Source organism: Corvus hawaiiensis, chromosome 14 (genome assembly GCF_020740725.1).
Source record: "Corvus hawaiiensis isolate bCorHaw1 chromosome 14, bCorHaw1.pri.cur, whole genome shotgun sequence".
Lineage (NCBI taxonomy): Eukaryota > Metazoa > Chordata > Aves > Passeriformes > Corvidae > Corvus > Corvus hawaiiensis.
This window is the reverse complement of record NC_063226.1, coordinates 22298752-22315515: the sequence shown is the minus strand read 5'-3', so window position 1 is coordinate 22315515 and position 16764 is coordinate 22298752. Positions and strand designations below refer to the sequence as shown.

Here is a 16764-nt window from a genome sequence, read left to right as displayed (position 1 = left end):
CCTGGAAAAACATCTTCCCGAAGGATTTTTCCCTGCAGGTCCCCAGCAGTCTCTTCTCCGTAATGTTTCACCTGTTTGAATTCCCGAGGGACCATCTCCGAGTTTTCCTGTTCAGGTGCCAGAGGAGAGGCTCTGTCTGTGATGCTCCCAGGAATATTCCCTCCTCCTGCTGTCCCACAGCCCCCTCCCTGTATTTGGGATAACACAGACTCACACCTGCAGACCGGGACTCCTCCGGCTGAACTGAAATGGGGTCTGGGGCCGGGCTGGGTGTCCAGGGCCATAAAGACCAATTAGTGCCCTAATTAGTGCCATAATTAGGTCAATTATTGGGGGGGCTGGGAGGCATCTCCACCCTCTCTTGGGCACATCCTAGGGCACACAGCTGCATTCCCTCTGCCATGGGGTGAGCACCCAGATGTTGGGGGGGGTAGGGTGAACCTCCCAGTGATTCTTCCAGAGGTTGCTCTGCTCGGTGACCACACCTGTAAATCGGATTCCTCTCAATCCCCACACCCCAAACCGGAGCCCAGCTGAGCCTCTGTGGGGCAGTCCCACACTTGTCCCACACCTGCAGGTTAAACCTTGTGACTCCGGCTGGGAGCAGCAGTGATTTTCCATCACCAATCCTTGTCTGGCAAAGCTGTTCCAGTGGCTTGGACTACCAATCTATCAGCGTGTTCCCACAGCGGCAAGGCCATGAGGGATGGATTCCCTGAGCTGTGGCTCTCTCCAGACCTCAGGGATCTCTGAGCTCCCCTGGAAGCTGCTTTCCTGCTGTGACACAAATCACGGGATTTGGCATCACTTTGGGGTTTCATTCTCATCGCTGGAGCGACTCAACACCAGCCTTGCACCCCAATGTGTGTCAGGGCCGCTCTGGCTGGACAAGGTTGGGTTTTCCTGGGGGTCTCCGAGGGGTTGGAGCCATCCTTTGTCTCTGGCAGAACAGAGAGGGCCATTCATGCCCTGTCCCGTGCAGAAATGTGACTGGCCCAGAATAGGCTGCAGGACCCTGCCAGGGGTCGGGGAGGGGGGCCCGGCAGGCCCCAAATTCCTCTGTTTTGGGAGGAGAGCCAAGGAAAGGCTGCAGCCCCTCCCGGAGGGGTTAAAGGGTGGTTAAAGCCATGCCGTGGATTCTGCCCTGGGCAGAGGAGCCCTTTGAGGGGCTGCTTCCTGCTCTGCCCAGGCAAGGACTGAGCCGAGGGGACGGGGCCAGGGCACCTCCTGGGGCCCCTCAAAGCCTCCAGCCGGGAATGGACTTGTTTGCTCCCACCTGAGCCAGAGCAGGAGTCCAGCCCCAGAGTCCCAGGGATGCACCAAGGGGCAGAAATGATCCACTGAGCTCCAGAGTCAACTCTGGGACACAGATTTCAAGGTGGAGACACCTCTGAGTGTCACTGGCCATAAAGGGGGCACCAGCTGAGTGCTCCAAGCACGGCCAGGGATGGGCGGTGTCCCTCCAGCCCAGCCCACCAAACCTGGCTTTTCCTGCGTGTCCTTCCCACCAAACCTGGCTTTTCCTGAGTGTCCTTCCCACCAAACCTGGCTTTTCCTGCATGTGCTTCCCACCAAACCTGGCTTTTCCTGCGTGTCCTTCCCACCAAACCTGGCTTTTCCTGAGTGTCCTTCCCACCAAACCTGGCTTTTCCTGCGTGTCCTTCCCACCAAACCCGGCTTTTCCTGCGTGTCCTTCCCACCAAACCTGGCTTTTCCTGCATGTGCTTCCCACCAAACCCGGCTTTTCCTGCATGTGCTTCCCACCAAACCCGGCTTTTCCTGCGTGTCCTTCCCACCAAACCCGGCTTTTCCTGCGTGTCCTTCCCACCAAACCTGGCTTTTCCTGAGTATCCTTCCCGCCAAACCTGGCTTTTCCTGCATGTGCTTCCCACCAAACCCGGCTTTTCCTGCGTGTCCTTCCCACCAAACCCGGCTTTTCCTGCATGTGCTTCCCACCAAACCCGGCTTTTCCTGCATGTCCTTCCCACCAAACCTGGCTTTTCCTGCATGTGCTTCCCACCAAACCTGGCTTTTCCTGAGTATCCTTCCCGCCAAACCTGGCTTTTCCTGCATGTGCTTCCCACCAAACCCGGCTTTTCCTGCGTGTCCTTCCCACCAAACCCGGCTTTTCCTGCGTGTCCTTCCCACCAAACCTGGCTTTTCCTGCATGTGCTTCCCACCAAACCTGGCTTTGCCTGAGTATCCTTCCTACCAAACCTGGCTTTTCCTGCATGTGCTTCCCACCAAACCTGGCTTTGCCTGAGTGTCCTTCCCCACAGGCTCCTCACTCCAAAGTGAGATGGGCAAGGATGACTGAGCTGGAGAACGGAAAGCAGAATATCTGAGTCTAAAACATATCCAAAGAGAAGGAGAAATGTGATCCTCAGGACCTCATAAAAATCCTTCTGCTCCAAAGAAGCATAAAGTGACTGTTCAAATAAAATATTCAACTTTAAAATGAGAACAACAAAATCACCTCCCTCAGCACCTGGGTTGGTTCTGGTACCTTGGCTGGAGGAAGGAGCTGCTGGGGCCGTGTCTGTCCCTGGGTGATCCCAACCTGATCTACAGGGCCAAGGCTGGGAAACCACAGAGAGACGGGAGGGTGGCAGATCCCTGAGTTGCCTCCACTTTGGGATGAAGAGGGAAGAGCCTGAATGAGGTTTTGTTCTCCTCTTGGCTCTGATCAACAAGGGCAGGAGTAAATGAAGACATAATTTTCCATGGATTGCCCACAGCTTTAATTCACTGAATATTCACGGAATCATGGAAATGACTCAGAGGAGAGACACAGACCTTCTGCTTTCACACAAAGAAGGAAGAAAGCACCCAAACAACCAATACAGATGATTTCTACCCTATTTCCAAACCTTGACCTCTGAGGAAAGCCAGGCTGGTCCAGTTCTCATCAGCAACTTTGAACAAATCTTGAGATGAGAGGATCCCGTCACTCACACAGCAGACGGTGCCACCCCCTGTCCAGCTCTATTTGTTTATTATTTTCACTCCTTCCCAGAGCTATCCCGTGTTCCTCCTGCTTTTCCCTCCTCCATCCCCATCCCACCCTCAGCCATTGGTCGCAGGGGCTGTGCTGGGGGAGCCCTGGGGTGTCCTATAAAACCTCCCACTGCAGGAGGCACGGGAGGAAGGAGCATTCCCCGCAGCCCCAGCCCCCACACAAAAGCCACCTCCAGGATCCAAACCTCTGCAGATCTCCCAGGACATGCCCAGCATCCCGGAGCTGTGAGGGGGAAGGAACAGCTCCCAGGAGCACCCAAATTCCATGGTCACCAGGAAGGTAACGACTCCAGCAGAAAGCTCTGCAGTTCTGTGCATTCATCTGCAAACAAAACGATTTCTTGTGCCAGGGTGAGTTTTTTGCAGGGTTTACAGCCCCCTCTGGGGAAGGCCTTGAAGGGACCACGGTGCTTGGACAAAGTCCAGGATGTGGGCAGGGAGAGGAGAAACCCAGCACAGCTCTGGTGGAAACTCCTTCTTCTCCTGGAGCAGGCTGGGCTCAGGGCAGGGAGCAGCGGGATGTGCTGCTGTCACCTCTCGCCCTCCTCTCCTCCATCCGCAGAGATTTTGCTGCAATATTTATCCACAGAAAAGCTGTGTTTGGTGTCTGGAGAGATGAGTGTGGCAAGGTGGAGGTGCTCTGGAAGGGAGGGAGAGGAGGAGGAGGAGGAGGATGGAGGGAGAGGCTGCCGGAGGTGAGGGTGCTGCCCTGGGCTCTCCTGGGCTCCCAGGGAAGAGGGATCCCCAGCCCACACACGGCACCTTTTGGGCAGGATCAGGCTCTGTAGGGCTGTGGTGACAGTTTTCAGTCTTGTTTTCTCTCTGGGAGTCACTCCCCGAGGTCCGTGTCAGGATTCCAGCGGGCTCAGCTGCGATTTGGGCTCGGCACAGTTAAAATCCCTGCTGGGATGGGTGAGAGCAATTCTCCGACAGCAGCAGCTCGGCCGGGCAGGTGGGATGGGGATGGTCCCTCCAGGCACAAGATCACCTCCCTGAAGGATCAGCGACACAAGCAGAGCTCAGAGGACCTGGGGTTAAGCCGTGCTGGGATTGGTTTCCCATCTCAGCAAGTTCTTGATGCTCCCGTGCCTCAGTTTCCCTCAGCTGAGGAAGGGCTGTGCTTCCAACACTCCAAGATGGGAAGAGCAAGGAGTAAATGGGCAGCTGGACAGGAGAAAATTGTGTTTCTCTTTGCCTAAATTTCGGATTTAGTAAAAGATTTGATGAAGTTTAAGGCAAGATGGGGAGAAAGGCGAGATGGGGTTTTGCTTCTCCGGTGCTTCGCAGCTGCGCCGCAGAGCGGCCGGGCAGGAGTCGTGTCCTGTGATCCTCCCTCACATGAGCTCCTCTGCCAAGCCCCAGGGCTTTGATGCTTCTGCATTTGTCTTTCCCAGAGCTCTGAGGTCAGGCTGGGCAGATAAAACAGCCCAGGGCTGTGGGGGGCTCTGGGCGCCACTGACGGGGGTGCTCTGGCAGCCTCTGCCAGTGCCAGCGCTGTCCTCCAGCCACAGCTGGTCCCTGTGAGCCCCCAGGGACCTCAGGCAGGAATTCTGAGCTGGATCTGCCCTCTCCTGAGAGCTGCAACCCTGTGGGCACGGCGGGGAGGAGAGGTCAGGACAGCCCGGGGGACCCTTGTCCCTGCTGCGGCCGGGGGGACAAGGGGGCGGGGGAGTTGAGTAAGGCTGAAATCCCTGGAACGGGTCAGAGCAGGGATTTGTGTCCAGCTTTGTGATCCTTTGGGGTATTTATCCATTCTCTCCCTCCCTTTCTTCCCCCCTTCCCAGCCCAGCCCAGGCACTTCCACCGAGCCCGAGCCCCGGGGGACGCAGCGCTGTGTCCGCAGGAGCTGCGGGCGGAGCTGGGGGCTCCTGGCTGGCCTGGCCACCTCTCCCCGGGCTGGGAGCTGTGCTGGGCCCGGGTTTCCCCTTGCCATGGGCAGGGAGAACCCTGCTACAGCCCGGGGTGGATGGTCCTGGGATCAGATCCCGGGATGCAGCAGGTTTGGGATCGGATCCCGGGATGCAGCGGGTGTGGGATCGGATCCCGGGACGCAGCGGGTTTGGGATAGGATCCCGGGATGCAGCGGGTGTGGGATCGGATCCCGGGATGCAGCGGGTGTGGGATCAGATCCCTCCCAGCTCTGCCTGGAGGAGTCAGAGCAGAGCTCGAGTCCCCAGTCCCCATCAGGCTCCCTGATCCCTGCCTCACTTGCTCCTCTGGAGCATGGAAACCCCCGGGACTCTCGCAAAGGCTCCGGTTCCCAGTCCAGCAATGGCTTCTGCCTTCAGAGCTGGGAAGTTTCACAGTTTGACAAAAGCGCTCCCCACTCACTCCAGCCAGGATCCCCCGGACTTATCCCTGTCTGAGGAACAGACTGGAGCTCGCTGCCCTCTCCCACTCCTTCTCCGGGCTCATTTCCAAGCCTGGATCATCCAGAAACCTCTTCCTCAAACCCACAGCCCCCAGGCCGGTGCCACCGCCACCCTCAGCCTTCTCCAGGCTCCTCCTGCCTGGAAGCGCCGTCAGAGCCGAGCCAAGCAAACCCACCCCGGGCATATTTATTGGTGTTCCAGCCCTGGAGAGCTTTTCCTGTGCCAGCAGCCAGGGCTGGAAAGAGCCCCGGGAGATTTATACCCCTGAGCACGGAGCCGAGTGGGCACGGGGGATGTGGGGAGGAAGGGGTGCAGTTAATGGGGATGGGGATGGGGAAGGAGGGGCTGAGCTGCTGCGCATAAATCGGGGTGAGATGTCAGGTATCAATACGGCATTGCTGGAAAAAGCCCTGCAGTGTTTTCCCATCAGGGCTCCCTGCAGGACTGTGCTGAGTCTTCCCTCGGCAGGGGCAGCCCCTGGGACCGGCTCCAGTTTCCCCATGGAACGAACTGGAAAAGTCCTGCTGGTTCTGTGGACCCCGAGGTGGGACTGCAGAACTGCCCAGATGTGCCCCAAAACTGCATCCTCAACCTGCCAGGAACGAAATGACCCAAAACGAAACCCTACAACTCTCTGACAGGAGGGGACAGCTGGGGAGGTCGGGGTCTGCTCCCAGGGAACAGGGACAGGAGGAGAGGGAACGGCCTCAGGCTGGGCCAGGGGAAGCTCAGGGTGGACAGCAGCAGGAATTTCCTCATGGAAAGGGTTGTCAGGGTTTGGCAGGGGCTGCCCAAGGAGGTTTGGAGTGCCCATCCCTGGAGGTGTCCAAGGAGGTGGCACTCAGACCTCTGGGCTGGGGACAAGGTGGGCATCGGGCACAGCTTGGACTCGATGATCCTGGAAGGCTTTTCCAATGTTAATGATTCTGGGATTCTGAGATTCTAAGTGAGGAGAGGGATGGGCAGAGGAGGAGATTGGGATTGGCCACAGGAGCAGGAGGTGCAGTCACCGTCCAGCACTCTCCGAGCACAGGCAGGTGCCCTCAGGGGCAGGGCCTGTCAGAGGCACAAGGGGCCGTTTGTTCTCCTTCCAGTTTGTTCCACTGAGCTGTTTAAATTTAGCAGCACTAATTCCCCCCTCAGGGTCAGCAGCTCTGACCTGATGGGATCCGATCTGGCATCGTTTCTGTGTGCTGGGATGATGGAGCTCTCCAGCAACTCAGAAATAGAATTGAACCATAACACAGAGTACCCCAGGTTGGAAGGGACCCACAGGGATCATCCAGCCCAGCTCCTGGCCCTGCCCAGACGCCACAACAACCCCACCCTGGGCATCCCTGGCAGCGCTGTCCCAACGCTCCTGGAGCTCTGGCAGCCTCGGGGCCGTGCCCATTCCCTGGGGAGCCTGGGCAGTGCCCAGCACCCTCTGGGGGAAGAACCTTTCCTGATATCCAACCTAAACTCCCCTGGCACAGCTCCAGCCGTTCCCTGGGGCCTGTCCCTGCTCACAGGGAGCAGAGATCGGAGCTGCCCCTCAGGAGGAGGTTCCAGGCCCCAGCGAGGTCTGCCCTCAGCCTCCTCCTTTCCCGGCTGAACAACTTTTCTACTCTCTGATTTCCCATCCCTCCTTCTCTGCTAAACAATGTCTCTCCCTGCTCCCTTTCTCCCCTGGCAGATCCCTGCAAGGCCCCAGGGACATTCCACAAGCACCATGAGGACTCCTGCCCCCCGCTGCTCAGCGGGACCAATCCCAGCTCCCACCGCTCTGGCCGTTTTCCTCATCTGCCTCTTCTCAGGGACACACAGCCAGACCCCACGGGCCTTCCAGGAGAGCCCCGTGCCCCTCGAGGTGCTCAGCCAGGAGCAGGCCTACAGCCTGGTCCAGCCCGGCCTCTTCCGGGGCGTCCCGCTGTCCAACCTCTCGGAGAGCAGCCCCGGCAGCGTCCCCTCGGAGCCGCCGCTGCTGCCCGTGTGCACCAAGCCCGCGGACATCCGCCACGTCTTCAAGTACATCAACACCATCGTGTCCTGCACCATCTTCGTCGTGGGCATCATCGGCAACTCCACGCTGCTGCGCATCATCTACAAGAACAAGTGCATGAGAAACGGGCCCAACGTCCTCATCGCCAGCCTGGCGCTGGGCGACCTGCTCTACATCCTCATCGCGCTGCCCATCAACGTCTACAAGGTGGGGTCCGCGTGGCACGGCTGGGGTGGGGCTCTTGGATGAGCTGTGGCCACCCCTGGATCCCTGGAAGTGTCTGAGGCCGGGCTGGATGGGGCTGGGAGCAGCTTGGGACAGTGGAAGGTGTCCCTGTGAAACCCCTCTGGCATTCCATGATTTGCGCTGCTGCTGAGGCTGAAGGAAAGAGCTGGAAAGGTTCTGGGGTAACCCCAGGAAGGGCCCCAGGGGTCAGGGGACAGAAAGGGACAGAATTCAGGCTCATTCTTGTCCTCATGAATGAGTGGCCTGGATCTCTCCAGCCTTCAGGACATGTTGTCCCCACCTCTGCTTGTCACAGCTGAACGTGGGGCTGCAGAGCCTGGGCTCTGTCAGGAACGTGAGCGTGCTCAGGGTCTGGAAAAGGCTCAGGACACATGGCTTTGGGGCTGTCCAGGCTGGATTTTGGCTGTGTCAGAGCATGACTTTCATTCTCCCTTTGAAAACAACCCAAAGTAGCCCCGTGTGGAGTTTAGGACTCAGATCCATTCCAAACCCCCCAGGGTCTGGAGTCAGGAGCTGGTGTCTGGACCATCCTTCATCTCTGTGTCCAGTCAGGGAAACCAAAGTTTCCCAGTGCCAACAAACCACGGGAGAGTGCCCACGGCACCTTCCCAGTGGTGGGAACCTCTGAGAGCTCCCCCTGCTCTCCGTGGGCTCCCCACACATTCCCAAAGCAGCCTGGTAACCTGTGGTTCCTCCCCAGCTCCTGGCCAAGGACTGGCCCTTCGGAGTGCAGGTCTGCAAGCTGGTGCCCTTCATCCAGAAAGCCTCCGTGGGCATCACGGTGCTCAGCCTCTGTGCCCTCAGCATCGACAGGTGAGACACGACAGCCACGCCTGCCCTGCCCAGCCTGCCTTGTCCCTTTGCTGCCACCCAAGGCAGAGCCAGGAGCGCGTTGCCAGGCCAGTGCCAAGATGGGGACAGGCTGCTCTCGCGTGGAGCTGAAATCCAGCAGGAGCTCTCCGGTGACAGAGTAGAAATCCTGCTGGGAAAGGCTGAGGGAGGATAGTGGTGTGGGTGGGGTGCTGGGAAGGGTGGCAAGGCTGGCCAAGGACAGCCCCCATCCCATCCCATCCCATCCCATCCCATCCCATCCCATCCCATCCCATCCCATCCCATCCCATCCCATCCATCCAGCCCCTGCTTCCCGTTCCACTCAAGAAGGTCCAGAGGTGGAGGAGGAAGGTGTGAGGGAAAGGACCTTTGGGGATAGCGCTAATCTGTTCCTTCTCCTCCCCTCCCTGGCTGCTCTTCCCGTCCCATTCCCACCCTTGGGCAGGTACCGGGCAGTGGCGTCCTGGAGCCGGATCCAGGGCATTGGGATCCCCATGTGGAAGGCCGTGGAGGTGCTGCTGATCTGGGCAGTGGCCATCGTGCTGGCAGTGCCCGAGGCCATCGCCTTCGACATGGTGGAGCTGAGCTACTGGGAGCAGCACCTGTGGGTGTGCATGCTGGCCTCGGAGCAGAAATCCCGCTTCATGAGGGTACGTGTGCATCCCAGTCCCAACCCCAATCCCAACCCCAATCCCGCTTCATGAGGGTACGTGTGCATCCCAATCCCAATCCCAACTCCAATCCTGCTTTATGAGGGTACCTGTGCATCTCAATCCCAACCTCAATCCCAACCCCAATCCCGCTTCATGAGGGTATGTACCCTTCCCAATCCCGCTCCATGAGGGTACATGCACATCCCACCCCACAGCCATGCAGGGAACAGGGATCCCACCAGCTGGGGATCGTCCCTGCTTGGTTACAGGGATAAATCCTTCTGGAGAGGGCTCTGGCCTCAGGAGAGCAGAGTCAGGCCAAGCCCAGCATTGTGGTGACGCGGGGTGGAGTTGTGCGGAACGTGGGGCCAGAGAACAGGAAACTCTGCCATGCTCCACCACCCACCTCAGCTCATGAGGCATCTCAGGAGGCTTCAGAACCTCCCACGCTGTCTCAGCAGGCCAAAGAGCAGCACCTTTTACTGGGGTGTCAATTTTCATTGTGAGCAAGGGAGTGAAGACCTTTATCCGTCGGGATTATCCCACTGTGCCAAACCAAGGAGCTCCTCCAAGAGTGATGACGGGACAGAGGTTCCGTGGGCACAGTGGTGCTTGGGCAAAGGTTGAACTGGATGGTCTTGGAGGTCTTTTCCAGCCTTGATGATTCCATGATTGTGTAATTCTGTAATTTTATAATTCTCTATAAACCAGCCTTTACATCTTTAGGTCAGACCCGTGCACCGGCCTTGGGGGAGGACAATCCCCAGAGCTCTTAGGGCAGGAGTGTGACACTGCCACACATCCTGAGTGTCTGTACAGGCAGCACCAGCCCCAGCTCATGCCCTGGTTCCCCCTCGTGCCCTTTCCCCCTTTCCAGCTGCGCTCCCTTTCCCTGCAGTTCTACCAGGATGTGAAGGACTGGTGGCTTTTTGGCTTCTATTTCTGCCTGCCCTTGGTGTGCACAGGCATCTTCTACACCCTCATGTCCTGTGAGATGCTGAGCAAGAGGAATGGGATGAGGATCGCTCTGAACGACCACATGAAACGGGTGAGAGAACCAGGGAGGAATCCCGGGATTCCCAAGGAGGAGGGAGAGCTGCTGGAGGGGGGGTCACTCCCATCCCTGGGAAGGACGAGCTGGCAAAGCCTCGCAGCGGATCTTGGCATGTTGGTGCAGGGATTAAACCAGGGAGAAGGGCCTTCAGCTCCGTGATCTCCAGCCTTGGGAATGACCCCAAACCCTTCTGGCCACAGCCCAGCTCTGTTAAAGCTCTCCTGGTCATTATGTCTGCCCACACCAAACTGGACCGAAGGCTGGATGTGCCAAATCCCAGACAAGGGGCGCAGGGAAGAGTTCATTGTCCCCTCCCACGCTTTGGGAATGATTCCCTGAGGAACAGCAGCCGCTTGCCTCCGTAACAGTGCGAGGGGCGGAGGGAGGAGGCCCCATGTCCCAGGGAACACCGTCCCAGCCGAGCCCCCAGCAGCGATGGTGGGGAGGGGTCCGGCCCACGTGGAGCTGCTGCTGCCCTTTCCCTCTCTGCAGCCTGGACCCGATGATGCCGGGCTCCAGGAGCAACCCGGGCTGGTGGAAGATGTCCCTGCCTGTGGCGGCAGGAGACGAGCTTTGAGGTCCCTTCCAACCCAAACCATGATTCCATGATTTGGGACCTGCTCCCCAGTGCTCATCTTCCCCCTTCCCTGTCTGGCAGCGCCGGGAGGTGGCCAAGACCGTGTTCTGCCTGGTGGTGATCTTCGCGCTCTGCTGGCTGCCCCTGCACCTCAGCCGCATCCTCAAGAAGACCATCTACGACCAGATGGACCCCAACCGCTGCGAGCTGCTCAGGTAGAGGCCCCACAGCTGGCACCGGCCTGGGGGAGCCCCAGCTGGACCAGCACAGGCTCTGCTGGGCTCAGAGCAGGTGGGGGAGCCGCCTTCCAACTCCTGCTTTCAGTAATTCCTCACCCAGACGGCGTGGCCCTCCTGAAGGGCACAGAGAGGGTGGGGGGACATGAGAAGGGTTAAATTGAAGTTTGGAATGTCTCTGTGAAGCTGGAGGTTCAGGAGGTCTCCTGGGCACAGGAACACTCCCAGCAGGGCTGAGGGCTCCACACTTTGTGCCAGGAGGGAGGTGTCCATCTCCCTCCCCTCCCACCTTTCCAGCCAAAATCCAGCCCAGGCCAGGGGCTGCTGCTGTGCTGGGGTTTGGGAACATCGGGAGCACCAGGAGAAATCAGTGTTCTTGGCTTCCGCAGGGAATGCTCCTCACAAGGAAAAGTGGTTTTTCTTAGGCAAGGATGGATTTGTGCTCATCTCTGCTCTCAGTCACTGCTCCTCCACAGACGCAGGATCCCAGGCCAGGCAGCTTGGAAATTCCCTCTGTTCTCTGTGAACTTCTCACACATCTGTTCTCTCCCTTCCCACCTCAGTTTCCTCCTGGTGATGGATTATTTCGGGATCAACATGGCCTCCCTCAACTCCTGCATCAACCCCGTGGCTCTGTACTTCGTCAGCCGGAAATTCAAGAACTGCTTCCAGGTAGGAATGACCCCTCCAGAGCTCCTGGCTGTGGTCACCAGGCCCAGGGGGACAAGCTGATCTTATTCCTCATCCCAAATTTTCCCCGTTAGGTACCTCTCTTCCCAGCTCCGAGTACACGAGAGCTCAGTGCCCTGCTAGGGGGAGGCTTTTGCCAGAGCAGGATTTAGGACAAGCCAAAAACTCCCTGTCATTCTGGAACAGGAACATCCCCACAAAGCATCAGACCAGGGGCTGCTCCAAACTTTGAGCCCAAGAAGTTGGTAGATAATTTCCAGGAGTAGTGAAGCCCTGAGAAAGAAAGGGAAGGAGATGGGATGGTTTGGGATGGGATGGAGTGGGATTTGAGCCCAGCTAAGCACCACCTGTATTTTCTGTCCCCCAATGATGAGAACACACAACTACAAAAAATGCCCCAAATTTCAGTATCCTCATTTCCCATCCACACCAGCCCTACTCTGGAAAACCCGCACCCAGCAGAGCTGCAGGCCAGCAAGGCTCAGCAATTCCCAGCCTGGCACTGTGCGGGGACAGCTGCCGGCACGAATTTGGGAATATTTCCTCCTCTTTCCCCGTATCCCACACGTGTGACCTCTCCCCCCTCATGTCTCCCCAGTCGTGCCTGTGCTGCTGGTGCCAGCGGCCGGCCCTGAGCATCACCCCCACCGATGAGAAGGGATCTGTCGGGAAGTGGAAAGCCACGGGCCAGGAGCTGGGGCTGGACCGGAGCAGCTCCCGCCTGAGCAACAAGTACAGCTCTTCCTAAACCCCTGTCGCTGTGGAGGACAAGGCACAGGGCCAGGACAGCAGGACCCCTCCGATCCCACCCCAGGCTTTTCCTGGCTGGGCCTGAATCAGCTTTGCCTTCGTGTCCTACCCCACCTGGAAGGAGCTGGAGCATTTCCCCGGGCCCAGCTCCGACCCCAGCCCCTGATCCCAGCGACTGCCTCTGCAGGAGAGGGAAGGGGATTCAGATCCTCACAGGATTCTTCATTTCCAGCAGGAAAACCAAGGGACTTCTGGCCATTTGCCTCGGGGTGGAAGGTGGGGATGTGTGTGGGAAGGGAAGGAAGGCTGGTGTGGTCACTTCGAGATGGGTGTGGGGTGAGGAGGAGAGGGAGAGCGACAATTCCCAGCTGTAAAAGCCAACCAAAGCTTGGATAAATCCCTGTGAGGGACAGAGACGTGCTCGTGGTCACGGGGAGGTGGGAAAGGCAGTGGAGAAGGTCCGATCTCAGCTGGGAGAGCCACTAGATCCAACCAAAATATGAGAAAGAGCTTCCTCAGATTTATTATTGGCAATAATTCATTCCCCAGGTGATTTTCCAGCAATTTTCAAGGCCAGGTTGGACAAAGCTTGGAGCAACCTGGGATAGTGGAAGGTGTCCCTGCCACGGCAAGGGTGCCGTGAGAGGGAGTGAAGGTCCCTCCCAACCCAAACCAGTCTGTGATTCCAATCCATGTGATTCCATGTGACTGTGAATCCATGTGGTTCCATTCCAACAGTCATTCTTGCCAAAACTTTCAGAAAAACTACAGAAAAAGTTGTATTTACCAAGTTTTTGATCATTTTTTGTTGGTTTTTCCGGCTCTCTTTTCCCTCTCTTTTCCTTCTTTCCCCCTCCTACCTTGTCATGGAAAAAAATGGAGAGAGGAAAAGGGGAGAAGAGACAAGACCTGCAATTAAAACATTTTCCAGGTGTCGGGGTGGATTTTTTAGCTTAACTTGCACTGAAATGTAAATGTTTTGCAAATAAATCATAAAGACAAATGGGTTTCAAGGAAAACAGAGACTGAGGAATATCAAGACCAGCCCATTTTCCATAAATTTCCCAATCTGTGGAGCAATCTGTGTCCATGTTCTATGACCTTCCATCCCTGTGCTGAGCAGGACACAGTGTCAGCTCTGCAGCATCTAAATTAATAAACTTTATTATTAAAGAAAATACATTTTGCATCGAAGTCATAAAAAAAAACCAACCAAAAAAAAATCTTCCCTTGGACACAGGGAATTCAACACACAGAGGTTACACATCCATGGACATCCCAAAGGCTACTGCATCTCCTCCTCCTTCTGTGCCCTGAACTCCTTCATGCTCCTCTGAAACAAGAGCAAAGGACAAATGTCACCAACATGTCCCTGAGTGACTTGTGGAGCACAGAGCCACCCCCCTGCTGTGCTGGGACTCCTCTGCCCGGAGCCTGGGAAGCTCTGCCAGAGCTCCAGGTGCCTTTGGAAGTGACTGGGGGAAAGGGAGCCAGGCCACGCCATGGATCAGGCAGAGCCTGTCCCAAAAAACTCCCAGGTTCTCCTGCCAAAGGTGTCTCCAACACAAGCTCAGCCTCCCCTCTCTGGGATCAAGGGCCAGAACAGACCCAGAGCCCCTCAGGAATGGCCCAAGGGCCAGAACAGACCCGGAGCCCCTCAGGAATGGCCCAAGGGCCAGAACAGACCCAGAGCCCCCCAGGAATGTCTCACCTCAAAGGTGTTGAGCACGTGTTGGCAAACTCCCATCAGGTCGTTCAGCCCTTTCCTGAACGGCTCCACAGCAGGAAGGGTCCCTTTGGGAAAAGGCAGGAAAAGATGGATTAGGGACATGGGAGGTGGCTTCCCAAGGGCAGTACTCACCTCCCCAGGTGTGTGCCACCTCCCCAGCCCCACAGCTCGGGGTGCCAGGGCTGCTCCCAGCCAGCCCAGGTGCCTGGAGGCAGAGCTGCTGGAGCAGAATTCTGTGAGCAGCCTGTGAGGCTCAGCACAGGGGCTCAGCACTGCAGTGCCTGGCAGAGGGCAGGGGAAAGGGCTCTTCTTTATTTAATGGACTCCTGGTAGGAAGCTGGCCTGAGAACAGGGCCCCAGACATGGAGGGACAGCCCCAGCCTCACCTCTGGTCTGGATCCTGAAGTTGATCTTGCTTTCTGAGGGGTGGGTGATGCAGTAGCCACAGAACTCCACGTCAGGGCTGTGGGAGGGCAGAGAGGAGAGGGAGCGGTGAAACCCAGGCAAGCCACGGCACATCCCGGGGAAGTCAGAGGCTTGGGGCACCCCACACCTGCTGGGGCTCTGGATATTTCTAGAATGACTGAGGGGAGAGATGTGCTGAGGGGAAACTCCCTGTGTGAGGGGAAACTCCCTGTGTGACCTTATTCCCTCACACCCATCTCGCCTGAACTGAGCTGGAGCTCTGCAGGGCAAAGACACAGCTGGCACCGTGCTGGCACCACAGCAGAGCAGTGCCAGCCCTGCAGATCCAAACGTGGGATCCTGGGTGCTTGGGATTCTCCCTGTAACCCAACCTGCTGCTGCTCTGCTGGGTGGAAGAGGCTGAGTGGTCCAGGGCACTGGAGGAGTTCCCAAGGCGTTGCAGGGCCTCTCCCTCCAGCTGAGCTGGGTGCTGGAGCTTTGGCCCCCAGCAGGAAGAGCCCCTGTCCTGGCCAGCAGCTTCTTTTGTGTTGTCACAGTGATTTATCAGAGGGACCTTAAAGCCCATCTCATTCCACCCCTGCCATGGGCAGGGACACCTTCCACTGTCCCAGGCTGCTCCAAGCCCCGTCCAACCCAGCCCGGGACACTGCCAGGGATGGGGAATCCACAGCAAGTGGAGTCCATGACCCAGTTACTCCTCCAGCAGCTCAGGAAGGACTGAAAGCCCTGGGCTGAGCTTAACTGGGGCTCCTGGGCAGGGGAGGGTGTGGGTGGAGGCTCAGGAGAGGCTGGTCAGGCCCTTTAGGGGCTGCTGGTGCTCTCAAGGTCCTGACACAGCACAGAGAAAAGGAGGAGCAGCAGGTGGGTTCCATGTCTGACACAAAGGCTCGAAGGGCGTGCACAGAGGGGATTTGGGGTCGTCTGCCTCATCCCAGCGACAGCTGAGGCGTGGATCAGGAAGGAGAAGGTCAGAGCAGGGCATGGAGGTCCCTCAGAGGCCACACTCACTTCTTCATGACCATGTAGCGCAGGGAGTTGCCCAGGGTGTGATCCTCGTCGTGCAGCACAAACGTGACACAATTCCCGTCCGTCCCATCCGCCTGGATCTGTCACCAGCGGGAAGAGAAGAGCAGCTGTAACCTCCCTGGAGTCAGGGACACCTGAAGGGTGAGGGTCTGCTCCTGTGCTCAGCTTCCCAGAGTAACTGGGAAGTCTGGCTGAGCCACCTCTGGGGCTGCTGTGGGACCAAAACACCTTCAGACAAGAGGGAAAGCTCCAGAATTCCACCTAGTTTTAAACCAGCTTAGTCCTGACCTCCACCTGCTGGTGCTCCCCACAGGATGACCTCGAAACCCTGAACTCCACTAAACTGAGCTAAAAGCTTCCTTGCTGTCCTCAGCCTCATTCCCTGCAGACCACGGACACCGTGGCCACTCCATGCCAGGGAAAGCCCCGCGGTGTCCCGGGGTGGGCTGGGGGTGACACCTGAGGGGTTTAGATGCAGCAACAGAGGGAAAGCCCGGTGGGATGGAGCACCAGGGTGGGAGCACAGGGATCCGGGCTGTTTCCCACTGCCGGCATGAGGCACCAGCCCCGGGATGTGGCCAAGGGCGACCTGCAGAGCGGGGTGTCCCTTGGAGCCATCCCGACTCGGTTTGTGCTGATGCTGATGCTGATGCCACCCCACCCCGCGGGACGGTGCCCGACCGCTAAGCCAGGCTTGGGAGTGACGGAATCACGGAATCATTTAGGTTGGAAAAGCCCCCCAAGACCACCGAGTCCAACCATTCCCCAGCACTACCGGGCCACCCTAACCCCTGTCCCCAGGCGCCACATCCACGCGGCTTTTAAACCCCTCCAGGGGTGGGCACTCCGCCCCTGCCCCGGGCAGCTGTGCCAGGGCTGGACAGCCCTTTCCACGAAGGAATTTCCCCTGATACCCCCTCTCACCCTCCCGGGGCACAACGTGAGGCTGCTTCTCCCCGGGAGCAGAGCCCGGGCCCTCCGCTCCACCTCCTGTCAGGGAGCGAGCGGCGTCCCCCCGTTCCCGCTGCCGTTCCCGATCCCATCCCCAGTCCCGATCCCCCGTGCCCCCTCACGGTTTCCAGCGCGGGCCCGCCGCCGGTGCCGGCCATGGCTGCGCTCGGGCCCCGCCGCTCCGGGGCTCCCGGCGGCCCCGCGGCCGGAAACGCGTCGGGGCC

General features: G+C 58.3%; 2 protein-coding genes across 3 annotated transcripts; one reads left to right on the top strand and one right to left on the bottom strand.

Moving 5' to 3' along the window:
* Nucleotides 1-3126: 3126 nt before the first annotated feature.
* LOC125333358 (endothelin receptor type B-like) lies at nt 3127-13588 on the top strand. Of its 2 annotated transcripts, none has more exons than XM_048319222.1 (8): nt 3127-3298; nt 7066-7578; nt 8318-8430; nt 8894-9098; nt 10000-10149; nt 10814-10947; nt 11532-11640; nt 12257-13588. In XM_048319222.1, the coding sequence occupies exons 1-8, from the start codon at nt 3284-3286 to the stop codon at nt 12404-12406; spliced, it is 1389 nt and encodes a 462-aa protein (XP_048175179.1). In that variant the 5' UTR covers nt 3127-3283; the 3' UTR covers nt 12407-13588. The 2 variants fall into 2 exon arrangements, with proteins under 2 accessions (XP_048175179.1, XP_048175180.1); XM_048319223.1 differs by having other exon boundaries at nt 3127-3369.
* Nucleotides 12907-16738, bottom strand: LOC125333360 (DNA-directed RNA polymerases I and III subunit RPAC2-like). Its single transcript, XM_048319224.1, has 5 exons — nt 16663-16738; nt 15572-15669; nt 14524-14600; nt 14120-14202; nt 12907-13741 (listed from the first exon to the last, which is right to left on the bottom strand). Exons 1-5 carry the CDS (start codon nt 16696-16698, stop codon nt 13694-13696), a joined length of 342 nt encoding a protein of 113 aa, XP_048175181.1. The 5' UTR covers nt 16699-16738; the 3' UTR covers nt 12907-13693.
* Nucleotides 16739-16764: the final 26 nt, after the last annotated feature.

Excerpts from the sequence above, each read along its gene's own strand:
- LOC125333358 (XM_048319222.1), top strand. Across the intron at positions 8,431-8,893 it reads TGTGCCCTCAGCATCGACAG|GTACCGGGCAGTGGCGTCCT; the intron begins GTGAGACACGAC and ends ACCCTTGGGCAG. Across the intron at positions 10,150-10,813 it reads TGAACGACCACATGAAACGG|CGCCGGGAGGTGGCCAAGAC; the intron begins GTGAGAGAACCA and ends CCTGTCTGGCAG.
- LOC125333360 (XM_048319224.1), bottom strand. The coding sequence starts at position 16,698 with ATGGCCGGCACCGGCGGCGGGCCCGCGCTGGAAACC. Across the intron at positions 15,670-16,662 it reads GCGGGCCCGCGCTGGAAACC|ATCCAGGCGGATGGGACGGA; the intron begins GTGAGGGGGCAC and ends CGCTGGTGACAG. Across the intron at positions 14,203-14,523 it reads CTTCAGGATCCAGACCAGAG|GGACCCTTCCTGCTGTGGAG; the intron begins GTGAGGCTGGGG and ends CTTTTCCCAAAG.